This window comes from Semicossyphus pulcher, unplaced genomic scaffold (genome assembly GCF_022749685.1).
Source record: "Semicossyphus pulcher isolate SPU_LCO1_2020_fin unplaced genomic scaffold, fSemPul1.0.p SCAF_7, whole genome shotgun sequence".
Lineage (NCBI taxonomy): Eukaryota > Metazoa > Chordata > Actinopteri > Labriformes > Labridae > Semicossyphus > Semicossyphus pulcher.
This window is the reverse complement of record NW_027211748.1, coordinates 13,226,899-13,245,037: the sequence shown is the minus strand read 5'-3', so window position 1 is coordinate 13,245,037 and position 18,139 is coordinate 13,226,899. Positions and strand designations below refer to the sequence as shown.

Below are 18,139 nucleotides of genomic sequence, written 5' to 3'. Positions count from 1 at the left end.
TGAACTGAAGAAGCTTCAGACTTCAAACAAGTCCAGTCTTGTCCTTTGAACGCCTTCTATACATATACAGGATATGGCTCTTTATATGACCCCAATTGCAAGAGTACAGACCAAGATTGTTCTCTTAGAATATGAACATGTTTTGACTTTTTTTAGAAACATTGATAAAAATAGTTAACTCTCCATGGTTAAGGTTAATCTCTATGAATAAATTGTGCATATAAATCAATTTAAAGGCAGATGTGGGGAGTGATCTAGTAGTATTGTCCACTAGCATTTCTGCGGCCTTATTTTGTTTGCAGGAAAACCATCCGTGTGGAGAACAAAAATAGGCCATAGTGCAATCCCGACTCCCACTGGCGGTCATCTGACGACGATTTAGTTTTAATCTCTATAAACAGATATCTACATGGAAGTGAAGCTTCTAATCTGCTCTTAGATGTCGCCTCTCAACTCCAACTCTGTTCTTGCTTAGCAAGTTGCTAATCAGACTGTAAACAAAGCAGCGCACAGAAGTCTTTGCCGGAAAGCTAACGGTTATTGCTAACCGTTAGCCTCACTGGAAGCCCCAAAAAGTTAAGTCATCGCTCGAGATTGAGGTAAGTGCAACTTTGTTTTGGCTCAAATTTGTATCTGTTTTGGTACACAGGAGGTTAAGGTGCCAACCATGAACCCCAGTGTCTTCAATTCGCATCCAGCCGCAGATATCACTTGCATGCCATTCCCCATTTCTTCCTGCACTCATTTGCTGTCATCTCTCTACTGCAACTATCTGCTAAAGTCAAATAAGAATGAATAATTTAAACTGTCTTGACAGTCATATCAAACTAAAATATGACATCTAATGAAATGAAATCAAAGCTTTGGCCTTCAGATTTTACAAGTTACATTTTATATTTATAATTTTTTTTGTTCTCGTATATTTATCTATTTTGAACCAGCAAGGTTGGTACTTGTGTCTGAGGTTTATTTATACGTCCCAAGGTGTCTGCTGGGATTTCAAGATTTTAAACTGAGAAGATTTTTTTTTAGATGTTTCCACAAAACTTTTCCAAAGAGGGGATCTATATTTTACTCAGTTTACCCTCCATTGATACTACAACGAATTATATGTATTTATTCAAAATTATGCAAATACAGTCTGCCACTATAATTAAAAAAATACCATGCGTAAAATAAGGACAACGTTTAAAAACTAATTTAATCACTGCAGTTACAAAATCAATTTGACTCCGGATCTGTGAGATTCTCTGCAGACAGAAAGGGAGCGAAGTGTCTCCGCGGTTAAATCCCTTAATTTCACAGAATTATTCTCTTCAGAGCCCAGTCATTTATCCTGTAGGCTGTTAGTCTGTCTTTACACAGACTTACATAACTGTCTGAAAAGTGCATGCATAATTTACCATAATGTTCTGTGTCGAGCACACAAAGTGGCTCTCTGTTTCATTTTAGGAGCTTCATCCCCGAAGAGGGAGACACGGTGTGACAACATGGCAACTGATACTCAAATATTTATACTCTAAAATACTGTGTGCCAGTGATTGACACATTTTTAAGAATCACGCTGATGTTGCTAATTAAAAATGGTATAATAAAAAGTCTATCCATGGAAATATGGACGCGTATGAGCCGTAAAGGAACCCATCTTACATCAGAAGAAACGGGAGACAATTTTGAAGGACTGCTGAGTGCTGCATTGCAGCTTTGATTGAATTGAGTCGCGGGTTTGCAGCTGCGTTGAAGAGATTCTGACTCTGTGAAGTCTCTTGCTCAGCAGAAATGTCTTTAAGAGCTGGAGCTCTGTGGGAGCTGCTCTGGTGACGCCAGCAACAAATGCCATTGTGTAGACATCGATCATATCAGCTGAATGGATGCCCATCGTTTGCCCCCCACCTGCCTGATATTATCTCTCCCAGAATATGTTGTCATTGTAGATTAAGTTATTTCCTTGTACTCAACAGAATTCACTGCATGTTGCTTTTAATTCACTAAAACCAGCATTATAGGGTAACAGTGATGCAGGCGGAGCTCTCTCCTTCAGCGTAATTGCTCCTTGGCAATGCTGCCTCACAGATTGCAGTGGTTTCTTTACCCCTCTCCTCCCAATGTGCTGCCACACTTACTATAAATATGACCCATAAGCACATCGCCATGCAGCTTTCTACGGCTTGAGAGGCTTTTGAAAGAGGCGTTATTTCTCAGCTGGCGCGTGGAAAGCACATCACAGCCAGGAGCCTTTCCCACACTTCCAAGTGTGGCAGAGAGGGATGAAAGGAAAGCAGAGAGAGAGAGAGAGAGAGATTCTGGGAAGGAGCAGCTTCCTGCAGGCTCTAATAGCCGACACCTGCCTGTCGCTTTCTTTTAACCATCTTGCTAAAGAGGTTGGCAGGTGTACTGGCCTGGTGACACTGATGCTTGATTGAAATTTTATGCAGCAGAAGCATCCAGTAAGCGTCCCCGGATATAGCTCTGCTATTTTTTGCTCTGATTTTCTCACTCATGTTTTATTCAGACCTGGGATGCTTCAGCACAAGAAGTGCAACCAAGTAGCAAAGATGGATGCTTGCGTGTTTTTTAAGATGCAGGGCTGTTAGTGTATCATAGGATGAAATGTCAGCCGTGTGCTGCGTGCATGCATTTCCCAGGAGGAGGGGGCTTTAAAACAGAGAGATACATTACAGGAGGAGAAGTGGGAGAACTGATAAATCTCCTGCCACTAATTATCAGCACTTTGTTAAACACTCTTGCTAATAGCCTCTGGAGTTGCTACAAAACAGCTACAAACATTACAGATTGAACAGCGCTGGCTCCAGCCCAACAAGTTCATCTGAAATTCTCTTTGAAATAAGCAACGACTGCCTGATTTTGTGATTGCAAATTCTGCTTGTTCATGACCTTGGAGTCACATTTAACTGGATCGTCTGACTCTGCCTCCTTCCATACATGCAAAATATATCTGAAAATAATAAACAGAGTATTGAGAACTCATTCAAAATATCAGCACACACGTTCTGTACGCTCAAACCTCTCTGTACAAAGTGTTTCCTCTGCGTTCTGTAAGTCCTCTGGTAAACCCTGCTGAGCTCTGCAGCAGAGAATTTTTGTCCCGTCCCACCAGGCATCTGTATTGATTGTACTCTTTCGGACAGTGGTGCTTACTGTACACAGAGATTGCATCGCAGAGCAGCAAAGAGAGAGAGAGAGAGAGAGATGCAGGGAGTGGTGGGTGGTGAATGAGTTTTTTTTAGCTTAATGTGGCTGCAACACAGAGCCATGCTTGAATGCTGAATTGTGAGACGGAGAGTGCATGAACATCCAAAGACTCAGTGTTCTAGCTTTCATATCTGTGCATACTTACACATGCACTATTAGGATATGCATGATGTTTATGTGTAAGGATGCAAATTGGCGAAAGACCTACCCCATAATTTCTATCCTCCAGCAGCTGCAATGCACCCAAGTCTGGGGTTCAGTCTTGTCTATTTGCATTCAGATCGGGTATTATAGTGGGAGCTACGGCCATCAGCGTCCCCACGCCTGTACACTGCATACAGCATGCAGCTGTTTAGCACAATTAACATCTATACTGTGGGTTATTATTAATGTTGCATATGTCAGAGCAGACCTAAACATGGAGGTACAAAAAAACAAAACAAAATTAATGTCAAAATGTGTTGGTGCCATTGTGAATTGAAATCCATCCATCCATTATCTATACTGCTTATCCTGATCAGGGTCGCGGGGGGCTGGAGCCTATTCTAGCTGTCATTGGGCGAGAGGCGGGGTTAAACACTGGACTGATCACCAGTCAATCGTCAATCACAGGGCTGACACATAGAGAACCTTTCAAGCTCAAATTCACACCTACGGGCAATTTTAGAGTCACCAATTAGCCTAACGAGCATGTCTTTGGACTTTGGGAGGAAGCCGGGGAGAACCTTCACCAGCACAGGGAGAACATACAAACTCCACACAGAAAGGCCCACTATGTCAAAACCTGGAATCGAACTAGGAACCTTCTAGCTGTGTCAGCGCTAACCACTGCACCACCGTGCTGCCCTGTGAATTAGACTATGCTAACTCCTAAAAAGAGCATGCATAAAATCTACCCAGATTCTGCCATTGATGGAACCTAGCTCTATGTATGGAACAGTTCTGATTATACTCAAAGTAAAGCTTACCTATATTACCCATTTTAAAAATGATTAGAAGCACAATTAAATAGCAATAAAGTTTCTCAGTACTCAAAAATTCAACTGTACTTTCAAACACAACAGAAATTGGAGCAGGCAGTCAGTCACTCTCTTTCAGTTTTTTATACACTGAAAGTATCTGACAAACAGAACAAGCATCAATAAAGTTCACACAAAAAGAAAACTTCAAAAAGGACTCGAATACAGGAACAGAAGGGGTTGAGAGTCAGAGTAAAAGGTTGGGTTGCTCGTGTGATCAAAGATGTTACAAAACCAAAGATGTCTGATCTTTGGTTGGAGGATGTTCAGGAGGAGGAAAATCAAAAGATCGTGCTAATTGGGAGAGCGTCTCGTGTGTTAGCATGGTCGTGCAGCAGACAGAAAGCAGATGGGGCTGTCGTCAGGCTGCTGAATGATGGTCAAACAGGAACAAGCAGACATCCTCTCCCAGCGAGACGGATGCTGCGTCAGCTTGCAGACAACACGAACGCATCACAGGAACAAGGGACCAATATGCATGCAAAGTTGGTGCTCTCGAACACGCACATGAACCTGCACACAGGAACACATGCAGCTCTGCCTTTTGATTGACAGGATCCTCAGGTAAACAATAATCATTCTAGTTACACAAACACTGTAATCTGCAGGGTGGTAGTCCAGATGACAATGTGTGTGGGCCTGTGTGTGTGTGTGTGTGTGTGTGTTAGGCTGAGCTGATAGTCCAAAGCTTCATAACAAGCTGTAATAATTGAAATCAAAACCTGTGAAGTAGGTCAACCATCCGTCTACACCTACACCCTGTAATGTTTTATGACAGGTGACGCAACCGTTGCTAGCAGCGCAGTAATGGATGCCGTTATATTGTAATGTCTTTGCGACTGTGTGCAGGGCCATTTAACTGAGGGGCAGATTAGATTAGCGCAGACGCTAAGCAGGTCAAAGCAATAAAACGATGTTTCATACATGCTGTGATTCTATTAGAAGCCCACAGAGTATCAGTCATTTGTGTGCTGCAGCTTTGTTTCTGCGAAAAAGGGGGATCAAAACAAAACATCAGCTGTTTAAACACTGAATGTTGGCTGTGAACCTTCGACTCGTCTCCAAATTATCTCACACACAAGCTCAACACACATCAAAGAATTAGTCTCATTGAAGCAGAAGCCAGACTGGCAGTGTCTTGATGGTAATGTGGCTGTGTTAGATATTGAATTGCTTTTCCTGTTCTCTGTGAAGAAGCTGTTCATTGATGAAAACACGCAACACAGTCATTCATTTTTCAGAGGCGGCTAATACATTTTTCTACTTGCAAAGCATCCATCATGGCCGCCCCTTGTGTCTCTTTTTGCACACTCTGTGTGTGAATATTAGGTAAAGCATTATAAGGACTCTCAAGAGGGAGAAACTAAAGCCACCGCCTTGTCCAGCGATAATTGCTCGGTTATTCTTCACATCCTTGGCAGCCCCGGTCATTTATCATTATTAAGCACCTGACCACACAACCACCAGACTTTTGGTTTCCTTGGCAATAAGCAAGCTAAATCCTGCTCCACTTCTTCAGGTGGAAGTGAGTCAACAGCGCTGTTGTACAAATCGCCCCCGTACTGTCCTCATGCTTTTGTATGAAGTGGTTGTAGAGTAGAGGAATAAAAAAGCAGGAGCATAGAGACGAACGACAGTGTCCTGCCATTGACAACAAGCCTGTCTCCAAAGGCCAAACACTCGTTGGCAAGGGCAGCCTGGAACTACAGAGATAAACATGCAGGGGGGGGCTTTTTTCTTTTTTAAAGTCAGCATTCACTCATCCAGGAAAACACTACCGAGCACCGTTGCTCTTTTCCGGCAGCGCTCCGGTTCACACTTGAACACCTGGGAGCTGTCAATACAGCCGCTGCATGATTAGCCACCGAGCAGCTGCGCGGCGGAGAGGTGCAGCCACTTTATGATCAAACTGATGACCCTGCTGTGGTTACAGGAGCTGCAAACAGTAGAGTCAAGACCGCTAATGTTTTAACTCTGCTTAATGACCTTTTACAGTAAAACACATTAGTGCTGGAATTATGAGCTGATTCATTAATTTGCTGGAAGCTTTTCAAGTGTGATGAAGATCTGCTGCAGTGCTTTTATCTTTGATCTTTTTTAGGGGCATTGGGACTGTTGGTTGTCTCTTTGGTCTCTGGGTAATTGTGAGGGACTTTTTAATAACCTACTGACATTTTTAAGCTGTTAATTGAAATAGAAAACATTGATTTATTATGAAATAACCTATAACTGCATGGGTCATTAAAACACAAAATGCTTGTGTACACTGTACTTTGCTATTCTTAACTTTAGTAGGTTTCTGACAGGCTAGTAAGCTGTCCACATAATAATAAAAACACACTCAAACCATATTCTTCACATCTTATCATTCGACAGAGCAAAACCACAGTTATCCCCAGACATTATGAGATATGCTGTCATCTAAAAATGGAATAAAAGTAATTATTTGCGGGGGAAAAAAGACTAAATACTTCTTCCCCTACTGTGTTGGCCATCATCCAAACAGCACAGTACTATAGGTGTGGTGCTCATCTCACACGTTTTGCTGACTGGAGAGATTGCTGTGACTCCAGCAGGCTGAGATGATCGAGCATGGATACATCCATTATGTTGTCATGCTCCTTCAACTACTTTGCATCCTGTATTTAATGACATGAAGGCATGTAGAGAACAGACTTGTGATGTCATTCACATGTGGGCTCATGCGCTCAAATCATCCCAGTGAATGAGACAAAGAAAAGACAAGCACATTTGAAGGAGGACTGCTAACATCCTTTAGAGATTATTAAATGACTGCCATGACTATGTGTTGTTGGCTAAACAGCGTGTATCTTCCACACTTGTGTGCAAAAAAATCTGAATCCTGTTGACTCAGTCAGCATAAAATGCCAAGTCACCATGGTAACAGGGGATGCAACACGCTTTGTAAAGGCTGATGATGGAGAGAGAAGACTATTCACCACCAGCATCACCGTTATAACGGGATGTGTTATACATGTTTAAAATGCAGCGATTAAAATCTACATATACCGCTGCACAAACCGGATATCCCGTCAGATTTTGTGCACCACACACGCACAGCCAAAGCCTACTACAGGTCACGTTGAAGCTTCTTCGTATTATGTAACTGCGTTGAATTACAGTGGTAGCAATTACCAAGCGTTGACGAATTTAAAGAATCACACATGAGCGGCATTTAAAGCTGTAAAATCGCTGTTTAACAGGCGAGCTGAACTCCCTCTGCGTTTTTGCGCCAGACACGTCAGAAACCACCAGCGTTGGTCCACAAAGTTGCATAACATTTCAGCCCAATATCAGCCTTCCTTACGAAGATATTCAGAGATATCCATGACATTATGGAGGGGTAATCTCACAGGAAATGCAGCCCACAAGGAAAACAGCCCTTAGAGATACTGCTGTCAATTCTTCGCGTAAACCAGAAGCACATTTTAGGCTGTCAGTCCACCCACATTAAGACACCAGGCTAAACAGCTGAGGGGAAAAAAGATTTTGGGGGTGCAGGGTGTGTGAGAGCCTACCTGTCCGCAGGTTGAAGGAGAGTCGGGCTTCAACCAGATAAGGGGTGTCGCTCTTGGAGCGAAGTCTCCGGACGGGTCTGCGGTCTGTGCTGCTGTCTGAAGTGGTCGCCATCAACCTGAACCAGTGTCCAGAGGGAGACTGCTGCTGCTGGCCGAGCGGGGCAGGAGCAGCACCACCACCACGGCCAGTCTCTCACACACTGAGAGGAAGCTACGGGCGGGGAGGAGGGAGGGAGGGAGTTCACATACACACACAATGATGGAGAGAGACAGAGAGAGAGAGAGGCGTTGGTGGGATATGACACTGATACAGAGTAAGGAAAAGATATAAATATGGTAATATAGGGGGGAACCGGGGAAGGCAATATTGAAGCTAATCTTTAGCATTTAAATCATACATGTCTGGTCAACATTAATTCAAGCTATATGTGCTTATTCAGCCCTATTTATCTTATTTTTCAAACCCAAAACCTTAATTGACCATATTTAACGGCAATATTGGAAGTATTGTTGTGAAAGATTTAGCTACAATGTTTTTATCCTAAAAATTATAATTGTAGTAGTTATAAATAGCTAAGTATAATATATAATAAATAACTCATAATTATATTAGCAAAAAATATAAAATGGTTAATTATGATTAATAATTAATAATTTAATAACACATCACTGCACTATTTCTTACACGCAACATAACTTATTGTGCCTACCGTAATTACGGAACAAAGCATTACCCTAATTCTACTCAATGTGGAAATGAAACAAAACAAAGAAAGGAACCAAAATAGATTATTAAAGAAGCACACCATCTTAATCAGAAGTATGTTAACACAGACATAAAACAAAAACAAAAACAAAAACAGACCATTATCATCAGCCAATTCTAAGTTTTTGTCAAAAGAATTATAATAACGAAACAATATGATCTTTAAACATAATTAATCTAATAGTTTATATCTTTCAAATACCATGTCTTTGTGCATTTTCTTAAATGTACATATATTACTACATTCTTTTGATTCATTGTTGCAACTGTTCCATAAATTGACCCCTTTAATTTATCACACATCTGTTTTTCACTTTTGTCCTTGCCCTTGAAACCTTTGGATACAGTCTGGAGGGTTGGGGTCTATTTAAGGGCTAGACACACTTATTTAAAGGCAAATAAAATTGTATTTATTTAACGTACTATTTGAGAACCAGTGTTGTTGGCTGAAATCAAGATTGGATTACACTCCTATTTTAATCTGAAATATTTAGTTGCTTCACTTCACATAGTTTCAATGTAAATTAGTTCAGGTATTGGCTCATAAAAAGAAACAGCATTCGCAGGGTGAAAATATAAACATTAACTGTCCACAATATGACTTCAATGGTGCAGCATTAAGTGTCGCTTTAGCAGTAGGCTATATTGAATGAATCATCCTGAATGAAACACACCTACGACTGTCCGCCACCAGATGGCGCTGCTCAACTACACTTTCTTCTTTTAACTCCAGTTTATGTGTTAATTTTTTTTAGCGCGCTTTGCGACAGTTTGAGGTACATTTACGGCACCTAATTATTTTTGCAGTGACAGAGGTAAACAAGCAAGCTCGGCGTGCCTTTCTGCCTTTGAAAGTTGGACTATCACAAAGCGAAGTAAGTATGATATACTTACGATGGCAAGTTCATTTAAGTACGCATGTATTGACTGTGTTTTCAGCGGATATTACCTGTGGATGCACATGTTTGAATGCCCTGCTTCATGTGACAAGAAGCACGTAAGGATTTTACCAGCTAACTTATTTTACCACGTAAAAGGCTATGCATGTTAACGTGGTTGGTTACCTTAAAACACAAGTGTTTAAAGTCAAAGATTACTGACAAACAGCCCTGGCAGAGGGAGCATGTGAGCTGTAACTTGAGCAGAATATCTACAGCTCTTGGTCTCAGCGCGGAAGTGGATAGTACTCTTTTATAGATGAGGCTGAGCAGCCTGTAAAACCTGTTTCAACACCATTGGCACTAACATTGTTCAGGCATGTGGGGCGCGCCCAATCGCCTCTTTTTACGATTCTGCAGTAAGTTTTCTAAAAACCTACTTCTATTGCCAACATAGTCACTATAAAATGTGCTGTATGCACAATCCTTGTCTTATCAGTAGCCAGGCTTCATCTGTGCTGCAATTGCAGACTTCATGTAAGACCACTGCCCTGATTGCTCAACCACAGAACATGCACTTTTGCAGCCTTGTGTTTGTTTTAAAGTGAAGCAATGTTATTTTAAGTGAGACTTTGTTTTTTACACACTTGCACATACAGGTGAGCTTTTATAGATTTTTCAATTTTAGTGTCATCACTTGTATATATTTTGCATTTTGTGTACCAGAATGTGCTTTTTTCCTGCACATTATTGCAGGTATTAGTGTCATAAAATACAAAAGACAGCATGTTCTTTATGGCTGCACTAATTACCAAATGCAACATGTATGCATATGTGGTATCTCTCTGGAGACTCTGGCATCCCTCCTACAAGATAAGTTAAAGCTCTGTGGGTTTAAACAACAACTTGCTGCCCAGCATGAGCTTATAAAGAACACCCAGAGTTGACTTAAGTGTTAAAAGTATTGTTTATCACTTTCATATTCAGTGCACAAAAGTCACAATGCAATACAAACAGATCAAATTCAAAATCATCATTAATGTAATTTTTCTGTTTTCTTCTGGTCCTCTGTTACACTAGTGAAAATGCTCCTCCAAAGGCGTGCTGTGTTTGCGCTTGGACTGCGCATGTGCTCTACTCATGTGACGAAAGGACCTTTGATTGACACAACAAGACCCAGCTCAGGTAAAATAAAATATATTGTAGGCTTATAAAATGATGGTATGCTCCTTTATTAAGTTTTGGATATCATTGTCAGGTCGCCCCCTCAAGGCTGACTGGCACTATATATATATATACTATAGAAAATAACTCTGCGGAAAGGTTGAAATTTAAAGTTATTGATTGCACTTAACAATAAGGTAAAGAAATATTAAATAATAATATAAGTACCAAAAAAATAATTATGCAACTGAACATAAAGTAATTAATAAAAACCAAACGTGATTCCTGAACAATTCAACTAGTGCTATAGGAGCTGGCAGCATAATTTTTCCTGACTCCACAAATACATTGTCGAGGCAGGAAAACAAAAACACTATACATTACTTGCATGACCTAAATATACAGCTGTAATGCTTCACCTACATGTTGCAGCATCCAGAGTGCCCCTCTCCAGATTTTGCATTAGTGAAAATATTGTTTCTTGTGACTTGCCTGCTAGTGTTTAATCATACTCACTAACATATAGAATAGATGTAAAACAATGTTAAAGCATTATATGTTACTTTGCCCCCTCATAGACATGTCGGAATTCCGGGAGCTCTTCTCCAAAGCCAAGCACATAGCAATCATCACAGGAGCAGGTGTGAGTGCAGAGAGCGGAGTCCCAACCTTCAGGGGAGAAAATGAGAAGTGGAGGAAGTGGCAATCTCAGGTGATTTTTTTTTAATGGCTGCAATGGTTATATTTAATGTTTAATGTAGGTCAAATGTGTATATTTGGTCTAATTTCCAGCTTTTGGTTCAGCGTCATTGTTGTTGAGTGGGTGTATTTTACTGTTTACATAATATATCATCACATATCTGTGGATTTATCTCTGCAGCATCCGCCAGTGAAGCGAGAAAATGTTTGTTGTATAATCTGGCTTCATGTTGTCGGCTACAGCAAGATTAATCTTCAGGAAAAAATCCAAAATAGTTTTAATAAGATGTCTTTAAACCTATACGCTGCCTTTTGTTATCTGTTTTACTTGAGTTGTGACCTAAAACATGCCTGTGTTGATGCATCCGCAGGACCTGGCGACCCCAGAGGCCTTCTCTCGCACCCCGTCTCGAGTCTGGGAGTTCTACCATTACAGGAGGCAGCTGGCTCTGAGCAAGAAGCCCAGCGCTGCACATCTGGCCATAGCAGAGTGTGAGGCCCGGCTGAGGAAGCAGGGCCGCTCCGTGGTCGTCATCACACAGTGCATAGACGACCTCCACCGACAGGCCGGCTCCAAACATGTGCTGAAGATACACGGTGAGACACAGAGCAGACCTCCAGAACACAAAAAACACTGACATTTTACAGGACATAATGAATGTAATATTAAAGGGTCAGTTCGCCAATTTTCAACCTCAGTCCTATCATTATGGGGAGCTAATGCCATTATGGTAGGAAAAAAACTGCAATTTCGCTCTTAGCCTTTGGAGGACGCTATCCGCTTCTCCAATGGGCCCTGGAAAACCTCCGCCAGAGGACGTAAAATGCGTCATCTGGCAGAGGCCAGGGAGCTTGCTAAACTACACTTCCTCAATCTAGGACGCCCGCCTCCGATGTCATGTCTCGTTCAAAATTGTCAGGTTTGAAATGTGGACTGCAGACCTGAAGATTTTTTAGATGATCCACCGGTATATTCTCATCATATTTCAGATTCTGTCCCGCTCTGAGCCATTGCCTGCAGCGAAACGGTAGTATTTTGCTCCAGCATCTCTCACTGGGCCATTCCTTTCAGAGGGAGAAACGCAATGCATGCTGGGTGTTGTAGGAATGTAGAATGGGCGAAACCACAAGCTGTTTGTACAACTTTCTCCACAGCTATGGCGCCAATTCCAAATATTATTGCTTCTATCATTTACAGACAACATCAGCTTTGACTGACAGTGGCTTTTTCCAGGGGCAAGTTGCTCTTTTAAAATTATTTGAATGATTTGATGAGGAAGTTTTTTTTATTTTTTTTTATTTTTTAAAGATTTTTTTTTTTGGGGCTTTTTTGCCTTTAATTGACAGGACAGCTGAAGATAGACAGGAAATGCTGGGAGGAGAGAGCAGGGGACGACATGCACCAAATGATCGGCAGACCGGGAGTCGAACCTGCGATCAGTGCAACGAGGACTGTAGCCTCTGTATATGGGGCGCCTGCTCTACCAACTGAGCCAAACCAGCGCCCCATTTGATGAGGAAGTTTGATTGAGAATTGCTCCAACTTTTAAAGGAAAATTTCTTCCCTAAAGTAGAGCTGAAATAAATATATTTTAAGTTTTTAATTCGAACAAGTTGCCATGAAGAAACCAGGAAGGGTAAAATGTGTGTAATCCTGAAGCTGCTCTGTGGTCAGTGATTACTGGAAACTATGACAGCACCGTAGTTTATGCCAAAGTTTTACTCATTTGGAAACATTTTGTGACTCATAGTTGTTGGTTCTTTAAAAAAGAAAACATCCTCTTACCCCACAGAGTTAGTCACTTTTAATGTCAATGGACCATCTCAGAAGAAGTGTCTTTAGATGACATCATCCAAAGTGTTGATTCTCTCATAACAGCCTCGTCTGGCTCCTCTGCTTTCATCTGGATTCTCTGTGATTTATGGCACAAACACAGACCGATGACTTCTGTATGAGTCAGGACGCAGAGCCACCACTGTAAACATATTCTCTGGAGAGGGAGATGTTTTTTTGTGACCCCAGCGGGCCTCTATGACAAACATCTGTGTTTTTCATGTGTACCTGCAGGCAGTCTGACGGAGACGCGCTGCGTGAGTTGTGGACACGTGACCGTGAACAAGCGGAGCCCCATATGTGCTGCCCTGAAGGACAAAGGGTAAAAGGCGGCACCTCTGAAATATACACACACACAAACTGATAAACATGCAGGATTTGTCGCCTGATGTCTTCGGTTTGACCCCTGTGTGGGCGATGTGTCATTGAAACCGCTGTGTTTGCTCTCTTGATGTACAGTGCACCTGGCCCAGATGTTGCAGATGCACAGATTCCAGTGGATAAACTGCCAAGGTGGGATTACTGTCCTGTCATATTAATATCACTGAGGGCAGATGTATTCAGCCTTTTGTAAGGCTTCTCTGTTGCCTGGATTTTTCCTTCATTAAACAGGCACAACAGCTCAAAGACACAGTATGCCAGTCTGCTTAGGCTCATTTTGCATGGCAGCAGTGAAGTGAGTCTCTTTCCTCTGTTAATCAGGAGTTGCTTACCTTTTACGTGTGCCAGTTTTATGTGAGAAATCTGCTTTAAACAGCAGGTGCATGTGAGGAAGTTAAGAGGGAAGGTTGTGGTGGTGGAGAAAAACATGAATCAACCTGTATTGTGCAGAATGCGACATGGCAGTAAACAAGGCCTTGTATCATAAACATACAAAATATCTGCTTTTGAGGACCTTTGTCCCACCTCTCCGCTTGTGCATCTCTTAAAGTTGTAATAATATTTTTTACTGAACTTAGATATCTCTGAAAAAGATGACCCATGCCCACTGAGTCACTGTCACTCACAGAATGGACCTTGAGCTAATGTAACAACAAGCTGCTGCCCTGGTTGCAGTGTGAGAGCAAATTAAATGGCGAGCACAGAAAAAAAATGTTCTCTACGCAACTCTGGCCTTCAGGACTTGTTTTTTTTTTTATCATGCATTGGAGCAACCTGGGGGCTTCACTAAAGTCCTTCTGTATGTTACTGATAATAAAGTCAGGGCCTCCACTTGGGGGCAGTGGTGTACTTTTTATTTTCCTCTTAGGCCAGCAGGGGTTGAAAAATGTGAAAAAAATGGCCAGAGTTGCAAATTAATTCAGTTTTAACTCAATTCATTAACAGCAACACTGAGAGAGTATACGAAGGACATGAGTGTCTGTGGTCGCCTTCATTCAACATCATTATTGATGTACAAAGAAGTGCCATTTCTGCTCTTTATTGGTTTTTAACTATCAAGCTTTTCACACTTCTGGCCTCACAATCTGTGATTATGTTTTTGATAAATGCAAATAATCATCTAACAACTGTTTGGTGCTGCATGCTGCATCAAGGTGTGACGAGACCGACTGCCACGGTCTGCTGAGGCCCAACGTGGTGTTTTTTGGAGAAACTCTGGACTCTCACGTCCTGACCAAGGTGGAGAAAGAGATGGAGACTTGTGATCTCTGTCTGGTGGTGAGTTATCCACACGTTTACGTGCATACACAATATATTCTCCTCTTGTTTATGTAAGTATATTAGTTAACTGACTGCAGCCATAATATGAGGTAGTATGGTACATTTATAGTTGATGCTGGTGTCAATGCTTCCTGTTAGGTGGGGACATCTTCCATTGTTTACCCAGCAGCCATGTTTGGCCCCCAGATTGCATCTCGAGGCGTCCCCGTGGCAGAATTCAACACGCACACAACACCCAAAACTGAGTACTTCACGTAAGTCAAACTGAGTGTGTGTGTGTGTGTGTGTGTGTGTGTGTGTGTGTGTGTGTGTGTGTGTGTGTGTGTGTGTGTGTGTGTGTGTGTGTGTGTGAAAAGATACAACTTTTCCACCTTTTTAATAATGAAATTATATGAATGAAAAGTGAAACAGGCCTCTGAGCAGTGATGCACGTGTATATTGGTATTTAGTGCCACCTACTGGCTTAAAGCAGGGAACATCCAGACCCCCTCACAGTATCTGTGCATCGAATCAGACACTCACTCTCCGGCATTTTTCCGCTCAGTGAATAGCCTTCCACCTGGTGACCTAAAGTCTTCTTGTTTTTTCTGTGTGCATGTGTGTGTGTGCATGTGTGTGTGTGTGTGTGTGTGTGTGTGTGTGTGTGTGATGTTTTCACAGGCACCATTTCCAGGGACCGTGTGGAACTACGCTGCCTCCAGCTTTGGCGCGACATGAGTCAGAGGTTATTTAAGAGCCACAGTCAGGAGGACTTTACAGACAACCAGAGGCTTCGTCTACAGACTAATGCAATTCAAGCCAGGGGCGGGGGTACATAGTATTTTTTATTCCAAACGTTTGCCTTTAAATGACTTTAACTCTTGATGCTTGGTAGAGGGAGAGATGTATAGAATTGAGCTTTTTAAACTTCTACTTGAATATACCGCTTACTTAACTGGAATCGAGGTATTGTACATATTTGCTGCCTGGAGAAAGGCAGAAACTATGCAGAAGGGAATGCACTAAAGTCTGTATGTAGGTATTTGCATTGGATAATGTCTCAGATATCAGAAGGTTCTCTTATTCTTAACATATCTTGCGTATTAGATGCTGGTGAGAGATTGTAGTTTTTGGATATCCTGTGCTCTAATCTTATGCTGTAGATCAGAACATATTTCTTCTGGCACCAATACAGAATATTCCTCCTTTCTCTCGCCTCCAAATGAACAGATGTACAGAGCGTAACATAATCTTGTGCCTTTCAAAACTGTTTACACAACCTTGACCAAATGCTCGCTTTAAACCTCAAGTGCAAATCGACCAATGTTACAGAGATTAAGCCAAGTGCACAGACTCTTCTTTTGACCAAGGACGGAGGAGGTATAGAGAGGAAGAAATGTTTAACTGTTTTTTTATTATCACATCAGGAGAGTTACATATCATTGATTATTCACGATGCATTTGATACATTACAAACTTTAACGTCTGTCTTCAAAGAGTGTTATGTAACTGTAGCTGGAAATCATCTAAAAATGAATGTCTTGAATAACTTGATTTATGTTTTCTAAACCAACTTTAATATTACGCATAATTTCTTAAGATGTATTCTGTTAAAACTACCAATGCAGTTATACAGAACATGATTATTAAAACACTAAATTTAACTGCTGCTGTTTTCATGTGTTATTATGATGAAACAGAGTGTACCGGCCTGTGTTCATAAAGTGAACAGTAGGTGCCAGCATGTAGCTTCCTATCCCAACCGTATAACTGTGCTCTGAAAGGGACACAGAGAACAACCTTGTATCCACTTGGATTTTGCTTTTAGTATGCATGACTGAGAGGAAATGCAGACTTAAGTACCCCGAGGCCATCGGTGAACTCTGAGTTGTTTCGGCTGAGCCGAGCTGAGGAAACAGTTATCAGCCTGAAATGTAAAGTGCTGAAAATGGAAGCAGTTTGAAGTGGGGAGCAGCCTCTGACAAAAGGTGGCATCTGTTGTCCCAAACTCTGTGACTTTTGTTGACTGTTGCCTAGCGCAGCATTTCCCAACCTTTGGGCCTTTTTTCTTCAAAGTTCTTTTTACATGATATTTATGTTGTACAGATAAGACTTTAAATCCTGCCACACTCCCGCCCCCCGTCTACCCCCCATCGTTATCCCTACTGGCCAAATAAAATATAACAAAATAAATAGCTACATACATATAGAATCATCTATGTATATATACTGTAAATATATATACTTACACAAAATGTAAATAAAAACAATAATAATAAGACACTGTTATAAGAAAAGCTAGTTCTGCATCCCAGAAATTGTCAACTGGAAAGCTACATATATAATAATAGTAACCTTAACTAATTACATGTGAGTAACAGGAAGTGAAAGGAGCAAGAGAAGGCAGAACAGTCAAAGGTCCACTACTCACAAACTGCAGTGGTAGACCTTTGAAAACATGTGAGAAAGGTAGACCTTAAATAACTTTTGACCTGATCTGCTTATGAAGTACCTAATGACATCAGGTCACTAAGCCATTTGGAGTGTGTGGGTGGGACAGGCTTCTTCCATTTGAGTCGTATAGCACAACAAGCTAGAAGTGAGGCGAAGGCAAGGGCCTAACGTTTTACAACAGGTAAAGAATGGACACAACCCCTTTAGCTGACGGATCATGGTTGAGAAAAGCCTCTCAGGGGTTCGAGGGCGACTCTACGGAGAAGTGAGGTCTTTTTGCCTTTTAAAACTTCTAAATCAATCCATTATTAACTTGCAGCCATTTATCACCAGTAACAAAAGTCTGCCAGCTCTGAGCAGTTTCACCAAATTGTAACTCTTTAGCTTCATGGAATTGTAAATAATAAATAGACTATTCAACAATTCAATTCAATGGGCGCATTATAATATCGACACGTCATCGTTATAGGTCAGTAAAGGCTTGTTGCCTTTTCAGGTGATCTAAAGTCATTCACTTAACACAGTAGGAGACGGAGAGGCTTGATTATACTGGAAGAAAATGTGTGTATTCATCTGCATTGGCAATCAGCCAAAATGAGTTAGAAATCAAAATCAAATGCCTTGCTTACTTAAGGCTGTATTCTCGAAGATCTCAGTTTTGTTCTCTTTGGCGGCATCTGTGGTGACAAAATGGTAATTGCGGGAGCACACTTCCCGTATATCCAGACAGTGTTGCATGTGTGACGTCTACAGTCCTCCGCTTGTAACAGTTGTAATTCTTGATTTTCCTCACCGACGGTCGCTTTCCTTTGTAGGCTGTTTGCCTTCATCTGAGCGTCCAATTTGTTTCTTTTTCTTTGGATTTTCACTTATTTCTGAAGTTGTATCTGTAGTCATCGATCTTTTCTTTGTTTGTTCAGCCATAGTAGATT

General features: G+C 41.4%; 2 protein-coding genes across 3 annotated transcripts in view; one reads left to right on the top strand and one right to left on the bottom strand.

Annotated features, from left to right (window-relative positions):
* The window catches only part of LOC138612054 (phosphatase and actin regulator 1-like), a 55,304-nt gene extending 47,413 nt beyond the window's left edge, over positions 1-7,891 (bottom strand). For both annotated transcript variants that reach the window (XM_069685354.1, XM_069685356.1), the window contains exon 1: positions 7,772-7,891. In XM_069685354.1, coding sequence (XP_069541455.1) covers positions 7,772-7,883 — 112 coding nt within the window. In that variant the 5' untranslated portion in view covers positions 7,884-7,891. The remainder of the gene's footprint in view (positions 1-7,771) is intronic.
* A 1,459-nt stretch (positions 7,892-9,350) lies between these two features.
* Positions 9,351-16,400, top strand: LOC138611757 (NAD-dependent protein deacylase sirtuin-5, mitochondrial-like). Its single transcript, XM_069684986.1, has 9 exons — positions 9,351-9,412; positions 10,496-10,600; positions 11,158-11,291; positions 11,650-11,875; positions 13,347-13,434; positions 13,572-13,625; positions 14,648-14,771; positions 14,913-15,028; positions 15,435-16,400. Coding segments are annotated over exons 1-9 (921 nt in total). The 5' UTR covers positions 9,351-9,411; the 3' UTR covers positions 15,508-16,400.
* Positions 16,401-18,139: the final 1,739 nt, after the last annotated feature.

What these genes read in the sequence shown, in the direction of transcription:
- LOC138611757 (XM_069684986.1), top strand. An exon ending in CACAACAAGACCCAGCTCAG is followed by an intron (nt 10,601 to 11,157) that starts GTAAAATAAAAT and finishes GCCCCCTCATAG; the next exon opens with ACATGTCGGAATTCCGGGAG. An exon ending in CCCAAAACTGAGTACTTCAC is followed by an intron (nt 15,029 to 15,434) that starts GTAAGTCAAACT and finishes ATGTTTTCACAG; the next exon opens with GCACCATTTCCAGGGACCGT.